Source organism: Halichoerus grypus, chromosome 7 (genome assembly GCF_964656455.1).
Source record: "Halichoerus grypus chromosome 7, mHalGry1.hap1.1, whole genome shotgun sequence".
Taxonomy (NCBI): Eukaryota; Metazoa; Chordata; class Mammalia; order Carnivora; family Phocidae; genus Halichoerus; species Halichoerus grypus.
The window spans coordinates 107758413-107784705 of record NC_135718.1 but is presented as its reverse complement, the minus strand read 5'-3'; the positions used below and the strand labels follow the sequence as shown (position 1 = coordinate 107784705).

At 42.1% G+C, this 26293-nt stretch overlaps 1 protein-coding gene across 12 annotated transcripts in view; it reads right to left on the bottom strand.

Moving 5' to 3' along the window:
- Positions 1-2417: 2417 nt before the first annotated feature.
- The window catches only part of RASAL2 (RAS protein activator like 2), a 359574-nt gene continuing 335698 nt past the window's right edge, over positions 2418-26293 (bottom strand). For 6 of the 12 annotated variants that reach the window (XM_078078022.1, XM_078078018.1, XM_036120914.2 and 3 more), the window contains 9 exons: positions 25887-26123; positions 23941-24142; positions 21630-21829; positions 20006-20867; positions 12171-12305; positions 10295-10497; positions 8964-9051; positions 5737-5767; positions 2418-3392 (listed from right to left, as the gene is read on the bottom strand). In XM_078078022.1, the coding sequence (XP_077934148.1) occupies positions 3250-3392; positions 5737-5767; positions 8964-9051; positions 10295-10497; positions 12171-12305; positions 20006-20867; positions 21630-21829; positions 23941-24142; positions 25887-26123 (2101 nt within the window). In that variant the 3' untranslated portion in view covers positions 2418-3249. The remainder of the gene's footprint in view (positions 3393-5736; positions 5768-8963; positions 9052-10294; positions 10498-12170; positions 12306-20005; positions 20868-21629; positions 21830-23940; positions 24143-25886; positions 26124-26293) is intronic. The other 6 variants (XM_078078024.1, XM_078078020.1, XM_078078023.1 and 3 more) reach the window with 3 other exon arrangements.

Here is a 26293-nt window from a genome sequence, read left to right as displayed (position 1 = left end):
ACCTGGATGCCATCTCCTAGGTCTCGGCTTATGTTGTAGAGACTCGGGGAATGCGAGGACCTGGTGGAAATGTCACTCTTTCTTCTGCTTCGGCCCAGAAAGCCTGTCGCTCCAGTGATATAAAAAGGGAGTATGGAAGCCCTTTCCTGAATTCCTAAATCCCACCCACGTTGTCCTTGTCAATGGCCAAGCCTGGCTGTCAGCTTAGACGAGCGCTTCGCAAGCACTTCCCCTGAACCCCAAATGCCAGTGGACCGTGGCCCAGCTGCAGCCCGCAATGTGGCTGATGTGTGGCTGAAGGAGGAGCGCGGCCACGGCGATCTTAACCCGCCTGCCTCGCCTCGACCAGGCCCTCCTCCTGCCGAACAATCCGGATGGAGTTATCTGGGCTGAAGAAAAGCCGAACTAAGCAATACCTCCATAAAAATTACCAGCTGTTTGCTGCAGTCTTATATACTTAAAAAATCTTTCGGAATAAGTTCTACAGATGACAGCTTCTCTAAAGAAATACTCAGAAAAATGTTTGGATAGGAACAGGCTCAAAGGATCATCGAAAATTTCACATCTGGCAACAAATCTGAACTTCTAGCTGACTTCTGATTTTTTTTTTTTTTTTTACTCTTTTCTCTTCATTCAAGATAACCTGATAAGAGAGGGCTGCATCATGTTTCCAAACATTTTGGGCATTAAATCTTCCGGAGCAGGCAGCCCTCTAAGGGGCTCCCACAATGCCTCCAAGCTGGAGGCAGCCATCAAGGTTTTTTTGTGTCTCCCCCAAACCCCCAATATAGGTAAGCTGATCGGCCCTCTGTAATCCATAACCAACACTTTGAGCTTCCAAACCTCAATGCAAGACATCCCCCGAGTTACATACTTAAGGCCACTGAGACTGACTCTTCTTTTACCAGGCTTTCTGCGGCACAATGGAAGGCTTTACAAAGAACAGATTAAATGTGACTGGAGCTAAGAACAGCTCTAAACGAGGACACCTATGTTTACATCCCCCCCCCCGCCCCCCCCAGCCAACACAGGGCACACCTTCAGAATTAGTAAAGTTGTTTTCCTAGTAAAGTGATTTTGACCGCAGTGTGCCCTCAGTTTCGAGGGAGGAGGTAAGAATTTGTAAAACAACTACCAGGGGTCAAGAAATGAACCAAGTGCCCAAAATCCGAGGGCATGAAAACTGTAGATCAGATAAGTAGGAGGAATAGCCCTGATTTACAGCTCCGACCGGCAGAGACGAGAAGATTATGAACAGAAATGTTTTAAAAGGTTGTGGGTTGGGGGCCGTTGGGAGATTGCTGAGATGCAAGGTCCAACACAGAGATCCAACTGGGAGAGGGCAGGGCTCAAGAGGTCCGAGCGAAAGCCGGGGGGTGCCTCGAGAGGGAGGCTATTCACAGATGTCGAGGCTGGGCCTCACCCAGCAGAGGACCCAATAAATGTCCTCCTGTTTCCTTATAATACTCTCTTCGGTAGAAACACTCACTCCGTGCATAGGGCTCCCTCGGGTCTTTGTTTTTTCCCTCTCCCTTTTTCCTTTTCTTTTTTAAAAATTTCCTTAAAGTTTATAATTTAAAATAAACATCCTTAACTTATTTGAGAAATGTTGTTGCTTTCTCAGGATAAAGAGCTGCTTAGATCTTGTTTAAAGAGATTCAAAACCCTTTTAACGTTATATCTGACAGCAGAGAAGGCATGAACTTTTCCTATTTGTGCAGTTTTATGTACATATGTGTGAGTATATATGTATATATATTTGTATATATAATGTCTGTTTTAACACATAACATTCCATACTTCTGATAATCAAGTTTGCATTCAAGTTGACATTTCACACCTCTGGAAAAAAGGAAGTAAATTAGCTTCCACGACTGTTTCCGTCCTACAATAAAGCCAAGGATGACAGTTGGTGAAATGGAGTGATTATTGCCAAATCTATGAAGAACATGGGAGTAATGACTGGAACGCATGGTCCTTGCGCTTTTAGTTTTCTTTGTTTATAAGCAGAATCGTGACTCCTGGATTTCCTTTCTAAATTTTAGTGAGGGAATTAGAAGAAGAAGCCATTTCAAAGCTAAAGACTGAGATAAAATTACCCTGCCCAGAGATTTACTAGTACAATGGATAAAATCTTTATCCCAAACAAAAATTGTAAGTTACAAATAGAAAAGTTGTTTTTTTTTTTAATAGGAAATATTCAGAGATTCCCGCTATGGTATGGTTAGCCCTTTTCTGTGTGGAAGAAAGGGTGTTTATTTTGGATGGCTTATGGACAGCATATTTGAACAACCTCTCCAGGGGACAGTGAACCCTGTTGGTGAAGACTGCTCCCACCAGGGGTTTGGAAAGGGCAGTGGGTGTGTGAAGATGAAGATGGTATGCAGAGACACAAATATTTATAGTTCTGTAAACTCTAAAGAGGAAAAAGAACACCCTTTATTACAACTGGGGTTAAAAAAAGCCCCCTATCTAAAATGGAAAATTCCCATCTGCTCTAGACAGAAGGAAATGAACATTAACAGGAGTTCAATAGAAACCACTCCTAAAGTCCAGTTTTGATGCAACAGCTCTTATCTGTGTCTTCTGAAACAGTGTATCCCCAAATCACATTAGCTGTCCATTCAGAACCAGTCTTGGTTGATCAATGGGATCGATTGTTTTGGTTGGTTCTTGGTATTTGCATGTTCTCCTAAAGGACAAGGGGGCCAGAGTGGGGTTTTTAGACTGGCAGATGAATCCCTGAAAAATTCATTCTGACGATGTCCTATTGCACTCCACGTGCTTCTATCCGATAGACACTTGGTCTCTACCTACCGAGCCCGTGGGCTCATCTCTCACTCACATGTCGTTCCTACTTTTTCCTCCTCTAACAACCTCAGTGCTCTCAACAAGAGGAAAACAATAATAAAAATAGTAATAATTAAAAAGGTAATCTACATTATTCACTTCCTTTTGGTATATTACAGTGGTATTTTCTGTACATGGCCCAGAACTAAGTTCCCTATGTACATAGAGACATGGGGGGAAAGCATCGACCTTGGAAGTCTTAGCCTTATGCCCTGAAAGACAAGGTTCCTTTCTTCATTTGAGAGTGTCTCGCCACTCTGCTGTTCGGAAGTAGCAACATTCTGTAAACCTGGGGGGGTCGGGGAGAGGGCTGGGGCCAGGAGAGCGGGGACATTTCCTTCTGTCTCCTCCCACAGTCTGTGTGGTCACAAAGGCCGTCAGCAGCTGCTGTTTTTGAATTCACCATTCTCCGTGATGGAAAGCTTGGTGGGGTTGGTGGGGGAGATGCCATTGCGGACCTGCATGCTGTACCGCTCCTTCACTTGCGTCAGCGCGCTCATCAGTCTGGTGTTGGCCGAATCCAGGGACACGATCCGCTTTTCCTGCAACACACCAATCGGGGCTTTATTCAGGCCACGTGCAGGAAACCACATGGTAATGCGCCACTGAATGACTGTTCTAATGCTTTCTATCAAACAGCAGTACGCATGATGCTTCCCAGACAAATGGAACGTCTCTGCCTCTTTCTGCACCCTACTCAGGCTCGGCTTCCCCTGAGCCCAATGCATCTGTGTTTCTTTTCTCTCTCTTTTTTCCTTTCAGCACAGCAGGACTGGTTATTAATAATCCCTTGGGACGCTAGGATGACGTGAACAAGACACCAGGTGTTACTTCAGACTGTGCAACAGGGCTGTCAAGCTGCCTTACGGTATTAAGTGCTTTGGGTCAAAATTAAAACATAGAAATCAGGTGGCAAAGAAAGAAGCACCAGAGGTTTCATTTCACAGAGGAGAAGTGCATGTGCTCTGCGGGTTCTTGGCCCCTCAAGAGGGCACATCAGTCACATTTGGAGAGAATTCACATTGTGCTCAAAATTAAAACAATACATGGTGGCAGTTTCTAGTCACCAACAAAGTGAGGATGCAACAGCAAGAGGGGAAAAAGCAGCCAGAAGCTCAGACCAAGGGGTCATTTGAATATGGGAAGGGAGATGTGGCCGAAGGGGGATGCCAGAAACATAACACATGAAAACAAACAGAGAACACAAGCTTCTCGACTCATTCCAGCTCAGAGTTACTCCAGGAAAGCTACCCAATAACGAGATTGCTTTCATTTTCCTTTTGAGTCTCTGGGGAAAAAAAAAGTGCCTTAGGACCAATATTTTGGAACCAAAGATTGTTGAATACACACACATGGAAAAAAAAAACAAAAAACAACAAAACAAAAAACCAAGAGAGAAAAAAGGGCCACCCGACCCCATCAAAATATGGCAATCTAAAGGGAAGTAGGCTCATCTCAGAAAAAAAATCATCCCGTCAAAATATTATCAGTCTCACAAAGATTAGGAGAGAACCCCTAATCTTAGTTTCAGCAGGTAGGGAGATCATTCCAGAACCTTTCCAACATGAAGTTGTCACTTTTCAGAAAAGAGGCTAACGCTGAGAGGGGTGGTCTTCACTTATGTCCATGAAATTAAAAAGAAAAAAAAACATGTGAGGAACAAGCCCGAAAGCCAAAAGCAGCTTTCCTCCCCTGGAGTATCTGAATTTACCCCGGGAAAAGCGTGGTAAGGCGGGTCACGGGGAGGTGCAGAGAGGGCAGGAAGGGCTGAGGGTTGGATGCTGCTCCTCGCTAGCGGGCAGCAGCCCCCCAGGGCCATGTCGGGGTGCTCCCAGCAACGCGCCACCAGGAGGGGGCTGAGGGAGGACCACTGCCCTCCACTGCCCTGGGGGATGCTGGAGGCAAAAGCATTACGGACAACAGCATCAAGTAATGCTGCCCTTTAATCTCCTACTTTGGGAATGGGTCAGGGCAGCAGGGCTAGGGGTTTCAAAAGTACGAAAAAAGACCCTTGTTACTGGCATTAAAAAAATGTTCTCCTTTTCTCTGATGGAGGTCTCAGGTGGTAAGATACATAAAATCAGCATTATTAGGTAAGCATTCATCTAGTATAAGATGCTTTTTATTTTGGGAGTAACTCATTTTGAGGGTAGGCAAAACTCAATGAAAGAAAGATCTGTGAGGCTTAAAAAAAATAGTAATTAAAAAAATCATAGCCAATGGAGTTTATTGGGATAACAAGTCTAGATCTTTAAAAAGCCAGCAGGTAAGGACTGGTCAGTGGTTACCAGGAAACAAGGAGTGGGGGGCCAAATACGATGGTTCCCCCTCTGGTTAAGAATGGTCTCTGAACGGAGTAACTGTTAATATCCTGAAATGATTAAAAAAGAAATTTCAGTATTAGGATAAATAAGGCCCCAATAAGAAGGAAAGTAGGATTCTTCAGGTTTAACCCCACCCCCCTAAAATTTTTTTAGGCATTTGTAAAAAGTTATTTGATTCTTAAAGGGTCAAAAAGAAGGCTAAGAATGATTGCAATTATTTATTTCCTACAAGAGTAACAGCTGAAGCCAAATAACACCCCTGCTGAACAGCTGAAAGTTTCCAAGTGGACAAATCCCCTTTTGTAATTCCCCCCACTGCCAACGTCTCAAAATAAAACAAAAAGTAAAAGAAAAATCATCAAATAGGGACTTTTGAAAGTCAAGGTCAGTTGGCAAAAGATGCTCTGACATTTTGATTCCGCTTGGGTTGACAGGCAAAGCAATCCACGCCTGACAGGAAGGCTTTCCAGGGTGGTTGCTGTAGGAGCTGGAATGGGTAGGAGGCCGGTGTCCTGGGCCAGGGCTGGGACTGCTCAGCTACAGAACGACCGGGTTTACTTGCCTGTTTGAATAATCTCATCTCCATTTATGACCTGTAATTTAACACAGCGGAGATATCACTTGCAACAGTAACTAGGCAGCTGCTTGCTTCTCAGAGGAGGAAGCCCTTCTCTGTTCTCCATCTGATTCACATGGAGAGATCCTGGGGGGGTGAAAGTGGCACAGTCCCTGGTCTGATGCTTCAGAAATGGTCCCCTTAGTTCCATCACCAGGATCCCCATGGCCGTGCTACAAGGTCCAAGACAGCTGGTTCTGGCCTGGCCAGTGCAATGCTCATCATCCTGCAGTGTAGTTAGAAGGTGGCTGACCCAGGCCAGGCCTCATGGCATAAAGTCCAGGAGACGGACAGGCTGACTTCAGCGACAAGCCTTGCCCAGAGGGGCGCAGGACTGCTGGCACAGATGAAAGCCAGTTCACTGGGCACCAGGCCTTCAGTGCTTTGGGAAATGCTGGGCTCAGCTCGAATATAAGGAAAGCAAACCGTATTCATAGGAGAAATATTTTCCACTACCAGTGGCACCAAGGAAGATGCCAGGGACCTAAAAGGATGGGCTACCTCACTGGGAAGCTTTCACCCCAAACGTGTGTGCGTTCTATTAAATGAGCCAGAAGGACTGCTCTGCTCCATCAGACACTTAGGATGTAAGATTGATCCCGACAAAGGACAGGCTCTGATGTAAAAAGTCATTCATTACAAAGGCTGCCCCAAGATGTTCAAAGGCTGCCCCAAGATGTTCAAAGTCTTTTGCTATAATAAGACTTGAATGTACCAGTAAGACAACAGCTGGAATTGGAGGTCATAATTTTTTTTTAAATTAGCTTTAGTGTTTATGATTTGTGCTATACACCGTACACTGTTTTTCAAAATGTGGTCCAGTGAATTCTCCAAGTATTCTTCAGGGATCCCTGGTGGGCCTCTGGTAGAAAGCTTACTGTACAGTGACGCCGTGTCTGACAAGGTAATTTACTATATTTAGCCAACCTCAGTGTGATTTCATCCCTGAGCTGAAAGTGGTCCTTGCTGGTGGTGCTCAGTACGAGCAGTTGGAAAGTGACCTATGGAAGGTCCCTCTGGTTTGACCAAAATAGTCCACGGAATCAAAGCATTTGAAAACCACTGCCTTGAGGAATGGACCCAAAATATCTAGTTTAGCCAGACCACAAGCTGACGCTGACTAATGCTCTGAGGATCACATTTCACCCGTCCCTGAACAGCAACACCCTCCTCCTGGTTAACTGACAGATGGTCCTTACTTTCCAGAGCTTTTGAGGCCTGATAGATCCTACTCCCTTCCTTGTGTTCACCGTCCATGCCTGACTCCAGCATCACACCCAGTCATCTGGCCCTCAATGTCAAAAGAGGGGACGGGAGGGGCGCCTGGGTGGCTCAGTCGGTTAAGCGGCTGCCTTCGGCTCAGGTCATGATCCCAGGGTCCTGGGATCGAGCCCCGCATCGGGCTCCCTGCTCGGCGGAGAGCCTGCTTCTCCCTCTCCCTCTGTCTGCCGCTCTGCCTACTTGTGCTCTCTATCTCTGTTAAATAAATAAAAATCTTAAAAAAAAAAAAAAAAAAATAGGGGACGGGAGCGGGTAGAAACGGCCAGAAGCTAATGAGGCTGTCCTGCGGGCAGCTGAGAAGAGGGAAATGCTCTGTGCCCAGAGCCACCACTGTGACACACCCAAGCTTCCTCTGCTCAAGACTGACACAGTTTTAGACCAGCTGGAATTATGAAAATGGTCCGTTTTATCTCAGCAGAACCAAAATCTCTCCTGGTGTGATTATTAATAGGACTCTTCCTGCACCCTTTTGTCACACTGAAAACCTACCAGTGAAAACTTATTAACAGTGGTTTTCCTGACTAAACTGCTTTCTGTATCCAGGTTGTTTCTCTGAAGGCTCTGGGATGAGTTTTTTATAGTATGTATGGCAAGATGGCCTTGTGTCCACTACCCCTCCCTCACCCACCTTGGGGTTTAAAAAAAGGACCAAGTCAGATAATTACAGCAGACCTTTCTTCTGATTCTTATGAGGTCCAAATATCCAGAAACTACAGAGTCCAAAATATTCCAGGAGCTACGCTGACGAGAGTGTCACAGCTCACACTGGCCTACAAGTTGGGTGTGTCTGTGGAGCATCGGGCCCAGGAAGCCTCCTGCCACGACTCTGCTTTCAGCCTCCCTCCCAACTCCTTTGAAAAATAAACCCCACCCCACATTAACCCTGTCAGGAAACCAGATAGGGGGTGTTAAGTGCATGCTTAATAATGCCAGGGGCTCCGACACAGAGGGTCCCCTATGCAGAGAAGGTCCCCGATAAAGTCCTTGCTCCCATTTTTATTCCATAGCTTGGGGATATGATAAGGTCTTTAAAGGTGAGAAATGCAAACCCGTATGGGTTGGGTGTTTCTAGGAAGGGGACACATTTGGTGGCTAGACCAGCCACTATCAAAACCGCACCTGCCTTTTGCTATTTATTTTGCTCTAAGAAATACAACCGTATTTTGCAATGATAAAAAGAAACCAAATCAGCAATGTTTCCTGCCTCCTGGATTGGCTCTGATCACTGATGTGCCCTGTGAGGTGCTCTTGGCAGTCATCATGCCATCAGTGTCGTAGGGATACGCTACAGCAAGCAGAGGCCCAGGTTCTGATTTCATCAAGACTAAGAGGTTCTCTAAGCACAGTGCCAACAAAGGAGGGCAGCCAAGCAAATCCCAAGCATCACTGCCAAACCCTGCACCGAAAGAACAGGAAGGAAAGGTACCTGCCACAATCCTGTCTTTCCCCTACAGTTCCACTCGTCTGTGGGGCTAGAGGTCGATGGCACAGTGGACGTGACTAACAAGACCGTGAACATCACAGCCAAGCAATGGGCAGTGGAGGTCACAAGCCAGACACATGCGGTGTACTTTTCACAGTTACCCCCTTAGAGAATGCCCTCCTTTCCATAAGGAAAGAAGGAAACCCCATCATGCATTAGGTTAAGATTTGTCCAGCAACTGCTCTAAGCACGCTAATACTTTGCTGGGTTAACAGACTTGTCACCAGTCAAAGAAAGAAAAAGTAATACAGGTCACATAGAAACTCTTTTAATCTTCAAAAGGTAATGCTGAGAACTTCCCAATGACCCATTTTTTGCAGTACATGCCTTGGGCACTTCCTGTCGGAAGTCAGGAAATTTAACAGTCATTATAAACAAGTGCCTTCTACTAGATTCAAGGCCTGCTCACCTGTGCATCGATTATTTTTTGCTTTGCATCAATAACTGCTTGCATCTCAGCATGATCCTTCTTCAGTTCCTCTTCCACAGCCATCAGCCTAGAACGTGGCAGCAAGGAGACATCGAGAACGTACGTCAAAGAGAGGCCAGCTGACGTAGGGGACAAGAAACCCAAACTCGGCAGAGTCCAGATTTCCACCCCTCCCCCATGAGAGGTCCGTGATCCTGCTTGCTTTCTTCTCTCCCACCTTGGAAGGAGCCATCCAAGGCTGACCTCTCTGCTGGTGACCAGATCCCGTGCATTTTCATCTCCTCTGGGACAGGGTCCCCAGAATCACTTCCTCCCTCTCCTCTGTCAGATCCTTCCCCCGGCACAGCCTGGTTCATCGCAAACTAGCAAACCACCCAGAAAAAAACAAATGACCCCCCTCTCATTCTCAAGTTCCCCGGGGACAGCCGTCCCTCTCTCCCTGCACGGCTGAGTTTCTCAGAGGGGGCTACACTTAGTCAGCCTACTTTCTCTCTCGGGCGCCACTCGCATCTTAACCCACAGACGTTCGACTCCATGAAACGGCTCCAAGACTGCTAATTCCCTCCATACTTCTGAAACGACAAAGCTTTTCTGTCTTCATTTTGCTTGACCCCTCGGTAGCATCCGACAGGAGTGAAGCACAGTGGTTCTGAGCCTGGGCTCCGGAGCCTGACTCCCTGGCTTCAAGTCCTGGCTGCCCCGCTAAGTGACCTCGGGCAGGTGACTTCATGGCTTCGGAGCCTGTTTCTTGATTTATAAAAGGAGAATAACGCCTGCCTCAGAGGTTGGCATTAAACACATCTTTATGGACAGATTAAACCAATTATTATTTGTAAAGTGCTTAACAAAAGTGCCTGGCCCAGGGTGAGTGCTATGTAAGTGTGTGGTAAAACTGATCCCTCCCGGAGACTCCCTGGACATCTCGGCACTCTCTCTCTCTCTCTCTCAGTTCTCTGGCCCTGAAGAGATCCAGTGGTGCTGCCCTTCCATGTCTCAAGACTCATGAAGACCTAAGTGACTCCTGGACATTGAATACTAAGACCTTTCAAGTGAGTCGCTACATTTTCATTTTTTCTGATTATTACGATGAAAGAAAAACCTACCACCTCTGTCTTCAAAGGAAGGGTAGGAAGGTCTCCCATTTAGAAAATGTTGAGAGATATGGTCATGCATCACATCCGTATGAAGTCCCAGAGCATATGCAGAACTGAAGTGGCTTCTGCTGCCATGACTTAAGGATTCTTTGGATCATCTTCCGATCTCTTTGTGCCCCTAACTGGCCCACACCCCCCAGCGGCTGAAGGTCTGACCTGCTGATGATGCTCTTCATCTGGCTGTCCTTCTCCTCCTGCTGCCTGCGCAAGCGCTCCTCGCTGTCCTCCAGCCTGGCCTTGTACTCCAGCAGCAGCTTCTGCATCTGCTGTTCCTGCACCAGCAAGCGGCGTTCATATTCCTCCAGCCGCCGGCTGGACACGCGCAGGCGCTCCTTCAGCTTCGTGATTTCCTGCTCATACTAGAGCATAAGACAGGCATCAAAGACAAGGGGGGGGGGGGAAACTGGAGTTACGTTGGTTTTCGAAATCAAGGTGGTTGGATGCTGTCTGAGCTGCCATTCCACGTGCTCCTAATATTCTTAAAAATGATCAAAAAGCATAAATGGTAAAGGAGCTCTGTCCTCTCTCCCCTTAAAATCACATTTTTAATCTGAACTTGGCATTTCGAATCTATATGTTATGTATCTCTTTCCACATTCACTACCAGTTGCTGCAAGCTACATCCAATCTGTATCAAATGGGGGCAGGGGAAAAAAAAAGATCAAGTACTTAGAAGCCTGATAAATCACTTAAAATAAGCCCAAAGCCAGTTGTCTACCAGAGAAAAGATCTGTGTTATCATCAGCTGTACTGGAGGCTCTCTGACACATCCTGGCTCATCAGACTCTCATTCCTTCATTCTACTAGAATCAGCCCTTTAGAGAACAAGCGAATTTTCTATACTGTTACGCTACTAACTCAATAAATAGAATCTGATGGCAAAGTAAGCTATTGCTGCTTTCTCCCCAACTATACAAGGGTAAAATATTTAGGTCACAAGCACTAAGCAAAAGGCCCACATATTCTCCAGGGCTGATTAATACTGCCTCTTGGCCCCTTTTCATGATGTGGTTCATCGGCTCAATTTGGTTCCGCTGGCTGGAACATATATGTCTGTTTTCTCACTAAAGCTTTATATAAATATATATAAACTAAAGCTTTATATAACAAATTCTCACTGAAGCTTTAGAGAATCCCAGCCCTTTCTCATACTGACAGTGCAGTAGCTGAGGTGTGAGTACACTGGAATGTCACATTTCTAGGTGAGGTGAGAAGCATAAGCTTTCTTGCATATGGTCTACTTAAATTCATTAGTAATTTATGATAAATCTGTACAGTAAAATGCAAACTATTTTCACAGAATATCCCATTTAATTGACAATCAGGCAGTTAGCTTCTGCTTACCCAACATCATGATCCTAAAGTACATTCTTTATCCAGAAGGTCAAAGATGACAATTTTCATGGCAGTTTAAAAAGGCAGACTGCATCAATAAGCGTATTTTAGGATCATGCTGCTAAGTAAGCAGGACGAGCGGTGTGGTGGTAATTAAGTGAGAGACTGCCATACATGCTGTCAAGCCTCTTATTTGATAACCCTTTTTCTTCATGTCAACTTTTCTTTAAAACAAAACAGAAATAGATAATATCTGTTTAAAAATCAATATAGAGCTAGAAGTTCTTTATCCAGTGAAGGCAAAAAGGCAAAAAAAAAAAAAAAAGACAAAATCATTAAACAAGATCTGGGAAAGAAGTCTAGTCCAAGGATAATTTTGGCCTTGGTTGAAGACTAACAACCAGTTTATAGAAACAATATTCCCCTTCAATGACTGGAAATGAATAGCAGAATGTCTCCAAATTAAGGTAACTTACGTGAAAAGAAAATTAATCCTCCCACCCCAGCCTAGTAGACATTTTCTGCATATCTTCGCACAGAGACACTGCTGACTTGTTATATACAGATGTGCATATGCTGGATAACGTAAGAGGGGGAGCTGAAACCGGGGAGGGGAAGAGATCATGTTGGCTAGACTACCCTTCTGGTGGCCTATCCCTGTGGGCGCCAGAAGTTAACAAAGACAGGCTAGTTCTACCTTCTCAGCATGCTTGGATTCATCTTGATTTTGCTCCGTCTCTTCCACATCCTCTTCATACTGCCCATTGTTCAGCACCCAGGCTGCTGTCCTCTCTACTGGGGACATCGTGGCAGAGTCCACAGGGGACTGCACCTGCATCAGAAACACTTATTAGCATGTCCCCAAACAGCTCACTAGTTCGGTTTCTCAAACAGAGTTATTCTTGGAGGACAAAACTGTGACCTAATAAATACTCTCAGTTCTAAGTAATATTTTATTAAAGACAGGGCTGGGGGTGAGGAATGAGAATATCTACTTGCAGAAGAATTAACTATTCTGAATAGAAATTCCTATGCATCACATCCAAGAAAAGAAAGCCAAGGCCTTAAAATTGTTCATTTGTCCAGTGGTCCAATTACCAGTGAAATTTCAATGATGGTAAGAATGAGAGAAAAGACCTGACCTGATGATTGCTCAGCTGAGGAAATGACTGTGTAACCCAGAGACGATCGGGAACCAATAAACTGATTAATGCTAAACTCACAGGGTACCCATTTATTTATCAGAATGCCAAGTCCATAATTTTCACATTAATCATTTAGACAAAGAGAAAAAAACAAGCGATACTGCTCATTTTTACAGAGTGCTGACTTCTTGATGGATGAAGACCACTCAGAAGTCTATATTTTATTTTATTTTATTTTATTTTAAAGATTTTATTTATTTATTTGACAGAGAGACAGCAAGAGAGGGAGCACAAGCAGGGGGAGTGGGAGAGGGAGAAGCAGGCTTCCCGTGGAGCAGGGAGCCCAATGCGGGGCTCGATCCCAGGACCCTGGGATCATGACCTGAGCCGAAGGCAGACGCTTCACAACTGAGCCACCCAGGCGCCCCCAGAAGTCTATATTTTAGACCAGTTTCTTGATGAATACAGGATCAAAACAATAGATATTGGATTAGTTTAAGGGATATTTCGATCCAGTTAGGATAGCCAGATAAATTGTCCTTTTCCAATATTAATATACAGAGTGATAAGAATTCTGGCCTTAAGTAGCAACCCTGGGGCACCTGGGTGGCTCAGTCGGTTGAGCGTCTGACTTTAGCTCAGGTCATGATCTCTGGGTTCTGGGATAGAGTCCCACATTGGGCTCTTTGCTCAGCAGGAAGTCTGTTTCTCCCTCTGCTCCTCCCCTGGCCCATGCTCGCTGGGTCTCGCTCTCTCTCTCAAATAAATAAAATCTTAAAAAAAAAAAAAAGTAGCAACCTGCCACTTAAACTATCCCTTAATCTCTTCAATACTCTTTTCTTAATCTACTGATTAGGGATATCACCACCATCACCGACACTATCACCATCACTCTCTGATACAGAGAGTTGAAGGGACGGAATAAGATAATGTATGTGAAAGTCCTTTGGAAACTACAGAGCTTGGATGTTACCATATTTATGTTTAGAAAACTGGAATTGGATATTACAATTTATATTAAGCTATTGAACATTAAAGCTTTCTCTACAAATGATGCTAGAAATATAAAACAAATTATTTTTCTCTGGTGTGCTTGCGAGAGAGAGAGAGAGAGAACGAGAGAGGCTGGGAGGGAAAGAAAGACGGAGAGAACACAGCATTGTATGTGAGTTAGCTTATTTATTTATTTATTTTAAAAGATTTTATTTATTTGACAGAGAGAGAGTGCGAGAGCGAGCGAGAGTGCACATGCACGAGCAGGGGGATCGCCAGGCACTGAGCCCAAGGCAGATGCTTCACTGAGCTACCCAGCTGCCCCTGAGTTAGCCTTTTTAGAATTAAAATAGATTTCTATTTTGAGGACCAACACTGTGTAATCTCATAATTGGAGGGAATTTTCTCTCCCATGCAGAGCTATCTACCTTAAGATTATCTTTATGTCATTCTGAAATAGAATCCAGTTAAACTCTCTATAGATAGCTATTTTAAAAGAAGGTTTTTTTTTGATGACTTTGCAATTTAGAAAGACTAGATGAAAAATACTGGTTGGGAGAAACTCTACAAAATACACATACACAAGTCATAGGAGGGTGGTTCTTAAAGGTGTGAAGCAGAACCTGGTTTGACTGATTTGCAAACAGATTACAGATATGTATCAATAAAAAGTGGCATCATGCCTGAGGCACAAGCAAAGCAATTGTTAATGGACTTCTAGAAGTTCCTCCTTTAAAGCCATTTTCTCCACTGTGTCAAGAAACATAAACATGTCTTAAATGTCAAGATCTTCAGTTTTTAAAAGTCTATTTCCATCTTCACTCTGTTATCTAGGTATGTTGCATACTTCATTCATTTGTGTATCACTTTATTATTTTTGTCATAACCACATCATCACTGATATATTACTTATCCCTTTAAAACAACTTTTTCCTGTCAGCGGAGTCCTTATGCTAAGCAATAACATCAGTACAATCATGAGTTTGAGGTTATATATATATTATATATTTATAAATATATTTTAATATTAATAGTTACATATTTTTCTAACACGTGTTAAAATAATGACGTGATTAATTAAATAAACATCTTGTATACTTAAATAATTTTGAGTATCAAACTTTGGAAACACTGGCCTATAGGATAGAGTATCATCTATAAAGGAAGGTAATAATTATCCACATCAGAAGTTACTATGAGAAACAAATGAGTCAGCATGTAAAAGCATTTTGGAAATGGCAAGGTACTTCACACACACACACACACACACACACACACACACACACACACACATTCTCCCCCTACTGGATTCTAAAAGCAGAGCACAAAAAATTGTTTCAGCATTGGCAGAAAAAAATAGTTTTACAAGAGGTTTAGGTTTTTATTTGATATATGTACACCTGAAAGACAAAAGAATGTGATTCTGAGTTTCAAAAAATTAATAGAAAGCCACTATTTAAAGGAGACAAACCCTTTTTAAATTTTATAATCTTATCACGTTAGCACATAGGGCACAGAAAAGCTGCTTGTCTATGAAACCAGGATTTTCTATTATTCAATAGTGGTTTGAGATAAAGCAGGTACTAAAACTAGTAACAACTTTACTGTTTGGAATTTATTATTTCAAGGCAGCTAATTCAATAGCTTTCTGCTTTATACAGTTAACAAGATGCTGCGTGAATGGACTTTCTTTCCCTGTGATTTGTCATGGGGTAGCTATTTATTGAGTGCCTATAAATGCACTGCACACTAAAGATATTCCTAAAACACACTAAGGAGAGATCTTAGCCCCTAAAAGCATATTAAAACAACAGTGACGACTCCTTAGCACAATCTAGGCTTTGACTGTTAAGTGAGAAGCTGTAAAAACAAGAGTTGGTTCATTCCACTGGTGATGGTGGTAGCTACCGTATCTTCAGAAGGACTAACAATGTCCAATGAATTATAAGAGATTGTGTGATGGAACTGGACATTTGGGTCTATTCCTATTTTATTGGTCGAATCTGATTTTCAACCACTTCTAATATATCCGAGCATTCTGCATGGCATATCGTAGGAGGTCATTAACTTTGAAAAAAATATTAACTATTCCTTGTATTCATGGCAAAACCTTTACAACATGATAAAGAACAGAAAAGTAATATTGAACAAATAAAAAATAGTTAAAATAGAGGGTTTTTTTTGTTTCTTTATTTAGAAAACTATATACTGTCTCTTCCTTTTTTTTTCCTATTGGTTTTATGTGTGCTGGTCTTATTTCCCAATTAGATGGTCAATCCTTGATGCATGGCACCATATTATACAGTTTATTTTTGAATGGTGGCAATGTAATTGCACAATATATGCTCAATAAAATATTCATTTATTAATACTCTGGTTCTCTTTAGAATTTATTACTAAACTATACTGTATTACTAAGAGAAAGATACTATATGTTTTTCCTCTAATCCTTTGGAAGTGCATCAAAGGCTTTTCTTCAATGATTGCTCCATCTCCTTTACAAGCTAGCAAAGATAGCAAAATTTGTTATCTCTAGTTTTCATTACTAGTAGTTATTTAGTTATTATTTAGGCATTATTACAGATAGGAAATTTTATTATCTCTAGTTTAGAGTCAAAGAGATTGGGAAAAGAGGTTGGGCAAGGGCTTCAAATCCCATTTTGCTTAGCTATAGCCTTAGGAAGAGTATTTATATCCACTGGCTTTCAACGGTGGATCATTAAAGAAAAGGAAGGATGAAAAAGACAAAAAGAAAAGCAGGAGGAATTCCTACTAGGAATATCTCTGCTTTGAGATAAAGCCGTCTAGGGTTTCTCTGGGAAAAATACTAATGCTTTAGGGCAAAAGGGCCTGAGACAGCAGTTTCTCGGATCCTGTCATCAGCCAAAGCCTGGCTACGCTGAGGACAATGGAGAACAGGCCAGTCCCCCTTACGTGCTAGTATTTACTAGCTATAAATAAGGCTTGTTGGTTTCAGCTTCTCCAAATCTGAAACAGTCTGGTTCTCATAGTGAAGAGCACTTCTGCTGTCAACACCAAGAGAGGGCTGACTAAAGTCAACTCTGAGGGTCCCTGAAGAGGCTGGTTAGGAGATGGTTCAACACATCCCCACGTGATAGCGGCAGCATCCTTCCAACAGGACTGTTAAATTTGAATTTTTTATTTTAAAAGCCTCTTCAAGTTTGAATTTTTAAGGTTCCGTAACATGCTATATCTGAACACATACACTGTAAGTACAGTCTATTATACACAGATAGTACATGATACATGAAAAACAAAATGGAGGAAAATGAGGGGGAAAAAATCCAAATAAAGGCTGAAAAGGGTAAAAAAATTTGAAGGCAGTATCCTGAAAAAAAAAAAAAAGACAAAACAAAACAAAAACCCCTCTCTTTCCTATAGATTGTTTCACTAGGAGTTTATTTCCTTCCTACTCAGTACGTATATGAAGACCAAAGCCAGTAATGCCGCCAACAATGGGCACTCCTTTGTGCTAAGATACAGATGGAATTTGCACGGGACAAAGCCACCGATAATTAGAGACGCCTACAGAACAATCCCCACAAAGAAATCCTCTAGTTTTGGGGATAGAAGAATTCCCCAACACAATTTGCAATTACAATATGCAAAGGAATTTGCCAAAAATGTGCTGATTATATAGAAATTCAGAGGCTTCATGGGAGTGAGAGGAGAAAAGCAAGAAACCAGAAGATAAGGAATAAAAAATAACAACATAAGTTTGAAAGAATAAACCATCTGCATAGAAAAAGCCCATGTAGAGAAACCAGAAACTTGAGCAATAAAAAACCCGTGATTTATGCTTGAACTGCTGTGATGGCGGCATTACCAGCAAAAGCATAAACAAAGATGAATACATAAAGCCGTACTAGGCCGTCTCACTCTGTGCCTCACTTCCACCAATGTAAAACAGACATACCCCAATTCATTGATGGCTTGTGGCACAAAACACTTTTAAATTGGTTTGTAGACTGTATGCATTTCCTGCTTCCCGTCTCTCCAGACGGCCTTCTATTCACCCATAGAAACATGTACTGACTGCTTGTGTGATGGGTGCTAGATTTTCCTACACCTAAATATTATAATGACAATTGGTTCCAGATGGTCCCACAGAAGGCTGTGTAATTTGTAATATTTATAAACCATCAGTCTGAGTCTCGGGCCCTGGGAACTGAGGACTACATGATACAGGGGAATGGGTTAGCATTCCTCTTTTCTGTCCAGGGCTGGGCCCGAGTCAGCTTTTGAAAAGCAGGTTGGAGGGCCCTTTCCGCTGTCCTGTCCCTCTCTGCCAATCCGATATTCTTCTCTACTCCCTATCCCATCCTCAGGAACCCCATGCTACAAACCCCCCCACCAGCAGATGCCTGCCTCCACACAGTACTTCATCTCTGAAATTACTTATCTTTTCTTTCTCCTCTCAGTAAACACTTCGATTCTCTGAAAGTAGTTGATCTCAACTAGAAGCTAGCATAAATGTATCGTGTGGAAATGATGATGATAAGGTGTGAATGACTGCCTTCTGACAAATTAAATATATTGATATAATAGGACATACATACGAAAGATATGGGTTTGCATAAGCATTTTCATTATATGTAATCTTCTTTCCTTTTCTTTAAATGAAAAAGCTTATTAAATCAAAAATGAATTGGGGGAGTGCCCGGGTGGCTCAATGGGTTAAGTGGCCAACTCTTGGTTTCGGCTCAGATCATGGTGTCGGGGTCCTGGGACTGAGCCCTGTGTTGTGCTCTGTGCTCAGCGGGGAGTCTACTCAAGGATTCTCCCTCTCCTTCTCCCCCCGCTCATGCTCACTCTCTCTAAAATAAATAAATCTTTAAAAAATCAAATGAATTGGGGAAATATAAACAAAATGAAAATGAAAAATTTAAGACTGAAGGAATTTCTCTGGAAATTTCTCCAGAAAGAATGACCAACTAGGAGGTTCTGCTCAGGAAGTCGGCTGCGGGAATCCGCTTAAGTTAGTCGTGCTTTTCATCTCTTCCTCTACTTCTGCATCCCAGGATTCTGTCAGTGTGCTAATTGTTTTTAAAACAATAACTATCAAACTAGGGGCAAGGCCTCTGATTACAGCAGAATGGAGGCAGAAGCAGCCAAATCAGTAAATGCCTTACCTATAAAAAAAGCCAAATATATTAAAAAGATACACTGGGGTTTTATTGCAGTCTCCTCTGACCAGTGGTTTTGCTGACAAAAGGATCTGTCATAGAACTCTTTCAATCACAAAGCTCCCTATTACTTATAAAGTATGATTAGGTTTCAAAAAAAGGTCAGCAAATACAAAGGAGAAAAATCTTTTTTATTTTTTTTATTTTTTTATTTTTTTTTAAAGATTTTATTTATTTATTCATGAGAGAGAGAGAGAGGCAGAGGCAGAGGGAGAAGCAGGGTCCCCGCGGAGCAGGGAGCCCGATGCGGGACTCGATCCCAGGACCCTGGGATCATGACCTGAGCCGAAGGCAGACGCTTAACCGACTGAGCCACCCAGGCATCCCGGAGAAAAATCTTTTTTAGATGAAAGATATTAATGTATACATATACATATACATGTATTGCTCAGGTTATTAGTTTGTTCCCAAAAGCAAAATATGTATTGGTGCCTCAAAATGTAGTATGTAGGGAAGTCATGAATAATTAAATTCTTGGGAAAACTTTTTATGTGTCAAGAAGAAAAGTCCGGAAATCTTAAGATTGGGTGTGACACTACCTGGGCTTACCAATGCAAATAGAAGGGATTTGTAAATGGTTAGTGTACCTGTCAACCACCTGTGTTTCTATCCTGTTCCCTCTCTCCTTTACCTTGCCTTTAGAGGTGTTCAGTTGTTTATTTTTCTAGTCATTTCCAGGAAAAGGCACATGAGACTTGTTATGTCCAGAGGGAGGTGGGGGATGGAGTAGAGAGCAGTTACATTAAATGCTTGGCTCAGAATGCCAAAGTTTATTCTGGAAACTTAAGGGAAAAAAAAAAAATTAAGGAGGATTAATGTTCAGATTCCCCAAATATATTCTAGTTGATCTGGCCTATAGGTTTCGTAGTTCATGTGTTCTAATTATTCATTCAACCCTGACCTGTTCTCAGTGCAAACCCAGGTAGCAGCTCAGCTGCTTGAAGAGAAGGAAAAGCCCTCTGCGTGGCTGTCAGTCTCCTGAGGGGAATGAGTCAAGCTACGTGCTGCTGCCTCACCTCGCCAGAAGCCTCCCAGACTTTTCACTTCCTCTTTCCATTTCAAAGTTGCAGAAACTATTTTTCAGTGGAAATGCTGCTAGCAATTGGGTTTCCTAATGATTTCTATACAAAGAACCAGGGAGACAGCTGGACCAGTAGAAGCCAGACCCCTCCAGCCCTCGCCCCTACCTGCTGTGTCTGTTGTCTCTGGATCGCTCTCACTTTGGGCACGGGGCTCTCTCTAGAGGAGGAGGACTGCTGCCGGGACCGGCTCCCGTTCTGCAGAGGTTCGGCCACCAGCGCGGCAGACGCCACCGACATGCTCCCCGTGCTCCGTAAGGAAGCGCTGTGCGGCAGGGACGGCGGGGCTTTGGCTCGGGCACCTAACCCAGCCTGGTCCATCTTCCGGATGGGGGCCTGCCCGGTACTGCTCTGCCGTGGCAGAGCAAGAGGTATGTGTCTGTCCGGCACAGTGTGCCGCCTCGAGAAATCCTCGCTCTGGGTGCTGCGTTTGGTGAAGTCTTCCATGCTGCTATTGCTGGGCCCGCTGAGTTTGAAATCTTCGCTGTTACTTTGGCTTCTGGAACTGGCAGTGCTTAGATTCTCCAAACTGGAATCCACAGAGGCCTTTGGCATTGCTGGAATTGGGTTATTGAGGTGATAGACAGGGTTCTGGAATGACAAGGGCTGGAGGCTGCCTGGCTGGTTCAAGGCTGGGTGCAGGGGCCTTCTCACTTGGGGTGCACTCTGGGGGGTGCTCTGGGTTTCCCGCAGTTGTTTGATGCTGGCCACCTGGGTGATGGAAAGCTGGCTTCCAGTTAAGCGCATAGGCACATCAAGCATGACAGACGCATGCTCTACTTGAGCAGTGTGAGGGTCCTGAAGGTCCATGAGGGAGATGCTCCGACCATTAGGAAGGCTACTTTCCTTTTCATCCTTTTCAGAGTAAGTCATGCTCTGGGAGGAGGCTTGCTGAACCAGCAATAATGTTTTCCCTCTGAAATAGCTATCTGTGTTGTCCTGGCTTGGAGATTTTAGCTTATGCAAATCACTGTGGAAAAAGAGGACCCTTAATTACTCTGGAGGCAAATTCAAAATAGTTAGGATTTCTCAATCCAAGGCATATGAACATTTCTGAAGGCTCCAGGCCCAATGTGGATACTTATGTTGGTTTCTAAACTCAGATTTCATCATTACAATTCTTAAAAATCCACATTTTTAGTTTCTCTCTGAAGGTGGGGAATAACACTGTGTATACCACTCCATCATTGTCTTTGATTTTTACTAGAATTCCAGTCATTTCCTAGTTAGGTTTTAAACCCTCCCGAGGTATTCCAATTCATAGTTAATTGGTTCTGTCTAAACCTTCAAGAGGAGGGAGCAGCGCTGTGTGTACAACCAAAGGGTGCCTGCTAAAGGCCCAAGTCTTGCCAATCCAGAAAAGAGGGTCAGTCTAAACATCAACATTGCATCTACCTATCCAGCTGACACAGTTAAAATGACATTAACTGAGGTTCTCTAGATTTTTGAGTGCTACAATATATGAAAATATAAATTTAATCTTCCCCCATTAAGGTGGACTTAGGTTTTTTTTATGTTTGTTGAATATAACTCTACAATATCATTCTAGAAAATAAGTATCCTAGATCTTGTGTATTATTATGATAAACAACTGGATTATCTCAGGCCAGATGATTCTTTCCAATTGATGACTTTCAGATTGTAAATTCAACAAATAAGTTAAATAGATTTCTGCCAAATCTCTAAGCATTATCTCTCTCTGAGACAACAGTTTCAATTCTCTCTTTCATACCTGTCAGTGGGGTCTTCAAATATTTTCTGCAGCCCAGAGGAGAGGCTTCCACTGACATTTGGACTGGAGTTATGCTCAGTGAAGCGTCTCAGTTGCTGTTGTATTGGTGTAGGATTAGTCAGAGACTTGGTAATATCAGCAAGAACTCGAGGCAGAGGTCCCAATTTTGCCACGGTCGCCTGTAGGAAGGAATTTTCACCCTAATTGGATAATAAGCATTGCGACATCCACCAAGGATTGTTTTTGGGACAACGATGCCCATTGATGGAGGGGTGTAGGTTGGAGGGAAGGGTAGGTGTTTGCATATGGGAGTGGCAGGTTCATAATGCATTGTTATGGAGCAGCAGAACCATGGCGTCGAGATGAATGGAGGAGGCGAAACAAGGTGCAGCAGACATCGAGGAAAGAAAGGAAATAGAAATTAGGATTATGCAAATAAAAATTAAAAGACATGCTCAAAACAACCAAACTATTGCCATTCCAACTAAAATAGGCATGCAAAGCAAACTAAATCTTTGGGAGGCTAGTAGATCAAGGTGGGGGGGGGTGGGTAGGGGAAGAACCAAACACCTTCTAACCAAAGGACTTCAAGACCAGAGGATTGGCTAATGTGATGGAACTTCCAAAGAAAAGGCATCGTGTGAGAAAAGAAATGCATGCCAACATACAAGAAGGTGTTGCATTCAGGGGTCTGGAGCACTGCAGGGCACACAGTTGATATTGCCATCCATTATCCCATTTGCTTTTGGGAACTCTGATCTATTGTCAACTGGGTTTGCATCAGCAAGACAATCTTTTTTTAAGCAGCAATATCAGGTAAACTCTCTCTATGGGATGTATCTAAGATTCACCCCAGTTCCCAGGACCAAACACAGATGAAAAAGGAGAAGTCATGTTTACTTAGCAAAGCCCGTTAAAAAGGCCTTGACCCTAAATCAACCAGGTCTATTTCACAAAATTACTGTATCCGCATCCCACTGATGCGGTTACTCGACAAAAGAGTCACTTTTTAGTATTGGCTTTATCCATCTCAATCATTTTCTTCTTTGGGGAATTCTTATTCTCATGGAGTCTTATGCGACTCCTCAACTCTAGGACAGCTTTACACGGCTGCTTCTGGGTCTCCTGTGTCTTCTCCACAACTGAGACTCTTCAACTCTGCTCAGATGGGTAGAGTGGCTGGTCAAATGCCACCCAAAGAATAGCCTTTACTTGCTCAACTTTCCTGAGCCATGATTCATATTCAAGGAATTTATCCTCAGTACAGCTGCAACTCAAAGTCTAGCTAGCATTTCTACAAGTGAAGAAGGGGTCCTCAAGAATACAAAACAGTTTATTATTTTACAAATGATAGGACACCCTACCATTTACATTGCCTCAGGAAAGTGGTCTTTACTAATAAGTCTTACTCCCCCCATTTTATTGGTACAACATTGTTAAGGATAATAGGAAAATGGAGGAAAACAAATACATTCTTATCACAAAAAAAAAACTTTGTCTTTTGAAGTTATTCTAACATACCACCACACCTATTTATGAAGTACCTGTAGCAAACAAAAACATCAACAAATAATTATTGTGATAACCTAGCTAAAGTCTAAGACTACTTTCCATTACAAATTCTATTTCTCTTTGAAAAATTCCAGAAGGAAGAAAATGATTGGCATGGTATATATTTAGTTATCAATATGTAATTCTTAGCTTATACTCAGAAGATAAATGATTAGAAGTATTTTGTTTTTTAAATTCATATCTGTAGAGAAAGAAAACATCAGAATTTTCAGATCCCATGTAACTCAGTAGTCCTAACAGTTATATTGAACCCTCTGACTTGCATAATAAAAGAGTCTCGTGAGTAAAACTAATTAAACACGATAATCTCAGCATTTTTCTAAGTCCACAGTTTTGTTAGAATTATTATAAGAGGTTTCATCACCTCATCCTGCTATACATGAATAAATCTGCACTTAGCAATGTTTGATGTTAGTTTCTAGGGAAGTTTTTAGACATGTTATATATAATGTTCCATACATATATTTATTTATTTATTTATAGAAATATATACTCCATTAATTCAGATAATTAGTTAAAAATATACGTTAATAATTTCACGGCCTTCTAGAATTTTTGGTTTGCAGGGCACATATTTTACTCGGAAATGATAACTATTTACTCCCAGACTTCTAGCACAAAAGGTTGCTTTCAACTAGCAGAAAGCATGAATGCTGTCACTCTGTAGATACTCTCCAGAATTCAGGTATATTCAGGTTCTCTAACTCCCATCTCCCATTATGCTTCCAGCCTACTTTACCTTATCAAGTTGGGAAACTACTTCCCACAGTAAGGAATGCAAAACTGAAAGCTCTCGGCCCAGATCAATGTAACCATCAAAGCCTGGGGTGTTTGAGATGGTGTCTGGATTAGAGATCTCCAAAAGAAAGCGCTTCATTCCACCCCATTCATGCTCTAAAAAATCATTCATGAATGCCATGTATTCTTCTTTGTTACCAAATCTGAAGTAGAGGGAGAGAAAATGGGAAAGGACATATTCAGGAAAAGAGATGTTTGAGTTGATTTTACACTGAGCTTTAAATTTTTTATTTATTTTTTTAAATTTAAATTCCATTAGCCAACATAGAGTACATCATTAGTTTTAGATGTAGGGTTCAATGATTCATCAGTTGCATGTAACACCCAGTGCTCATCTCAGCATGTGCCCAATTTTTTGTTTTTATGTTGGGGAGGTAAGTGACTAATTTATAATCTGTAAGTGATAAATGCTAAAACATACTTTCTTAATACTGATGTAAAACTCAAACACTTTGCATAGCTTTCTATTCTCTGTCGGCTAAAGCTAAACCTCTTTTTTTCTGGTATTTAAAGCTCTCTGTAAATAACCTTCATTTGCCTACCAAATGCTCATCAGTATAAACCTTCAATATTGCTAGCTTCTTCAGAGTCCCCCAAATATATGGTGCTTCTCCAAGCCTTTGCTCATGGTATTTATTTTCGTTATAGAGGAACTTCTCTTCTTTGTCTCTCTAAATTCTAGGTATCTTCAGGGCCTTGCTTAAGCCCAGAAAACTTCTTCCAAAATAAAATAGAAATAATTTTTACCAGAATTAACTCAAATAGGGTAAATATGTCTACTTCTGTGTTGGCTCTTAAATAGGATACACAAAGTTAAAATAGTGCACTTCTAAAAAGCCACTATTTATACTAGAAAACAATCTGTCTCACCGAAGTTCTAATTTTTTCCTTCAACACACTGCTAATAGAGAATCTTGTCTTTTTAGAAACAATGAAAAGTGGCAAGAAAAAGGTGTGAGTGGACACACTCTGCCACCCAAACATATCTGCTGTTTACAATTCAAGTGCATTTCCTCCCCAATGGTTTCCTAACTCCCTTTCAAAAAATTTTAAATCTATCAAAAAGTTGAAAGACTATATAACAAACAACCATATGCATTCGTCTACATTAACCAACTGTTAACATTTTGCCAAGTTTGCTTTCACTTTCTCTCTCTGCACACACTTTTTTTTGGCTGAACCATTTTAAACTAAGTTGCAGACATAAACTCTAAATACATTAGCACCCATTTCTCCAGAATAAGGAATATCTCTTACATAAACCAATGCCATTATCACACTAAAACTTTTTAAAAACATTATCCATAAATCATCTATATATAGTCCACATTTAATTGTCCCCAAATGACTTTTATAGATTTTTTTTTTCCAATTCAGATCCAATTAAGATTCAAGCATTGCAGTGTTTTAAAATCTAGAACAGTCCCTCTCCATCTTTTCAATTTTTCATGACATTGACTTTTTCTGAAGGGGACAAGTCAATTGTCTTAGATAATGTAAACATTGAGTTTTGTCAGATGGTTTTTATACTTAGGTTTTTGTATTAACATATTTTCTAGTATCCATTTTCTTTTTTGCTTAAGTTTTTAATAGCACTTTTCATTGAGTATAATTATATCTTCATCATATTCCATATTACTGGATATTTTTTATGAACACTGTGGTGGCTGCAAATATTCTACTGAATGCACGTACCATGGGTTATTTAACCACTCCTATAAAGTGAATATTTAAGCGGTTTCCTTCTTTTTTCCTTATTTTTAATACCACCGCGATGAAAATCTTGTAATATGAGTGATGAGGCTTCCCCACCCCCATCCAAATTTTATGTATCACGTATTTTTTAAAACAATGTTTTTAAAAAGTGCCTAAGGTAGTGACACCTACTTGGCAAAGTTAGCCAGGTTCTGAATGACCTTGGCAATCAGAGTCAGGGTACGAGATGTGCGGTCATCAGGATACTCCTGCATAAGGTTGAAGAGACTGGGAGACATGATGGCGGGGCACAGGAAACGGAGGAACAATGAGGCACTGATGAGCCGCTCACTGATGTCCTGCTTGCCGCGGTTCAGGCACTGCTGCTTCCAAGATGCAAACACTTCTTTCAACTCACGAGGGAAAACACTGGGGAAGGAAAAAAGATCAAACCTCTAAATATAAAAGGACCACAACCCAAGAAAACACAAGTGATCGCACTCTGGCCCAACACGCCTCTGCTCTAGAGACAGGCTAAGAGGAGAGCCTAGTAGAGAGAATTCTGCCTGATTCATGGCTTAGAGTTGGTGGAAAATTGA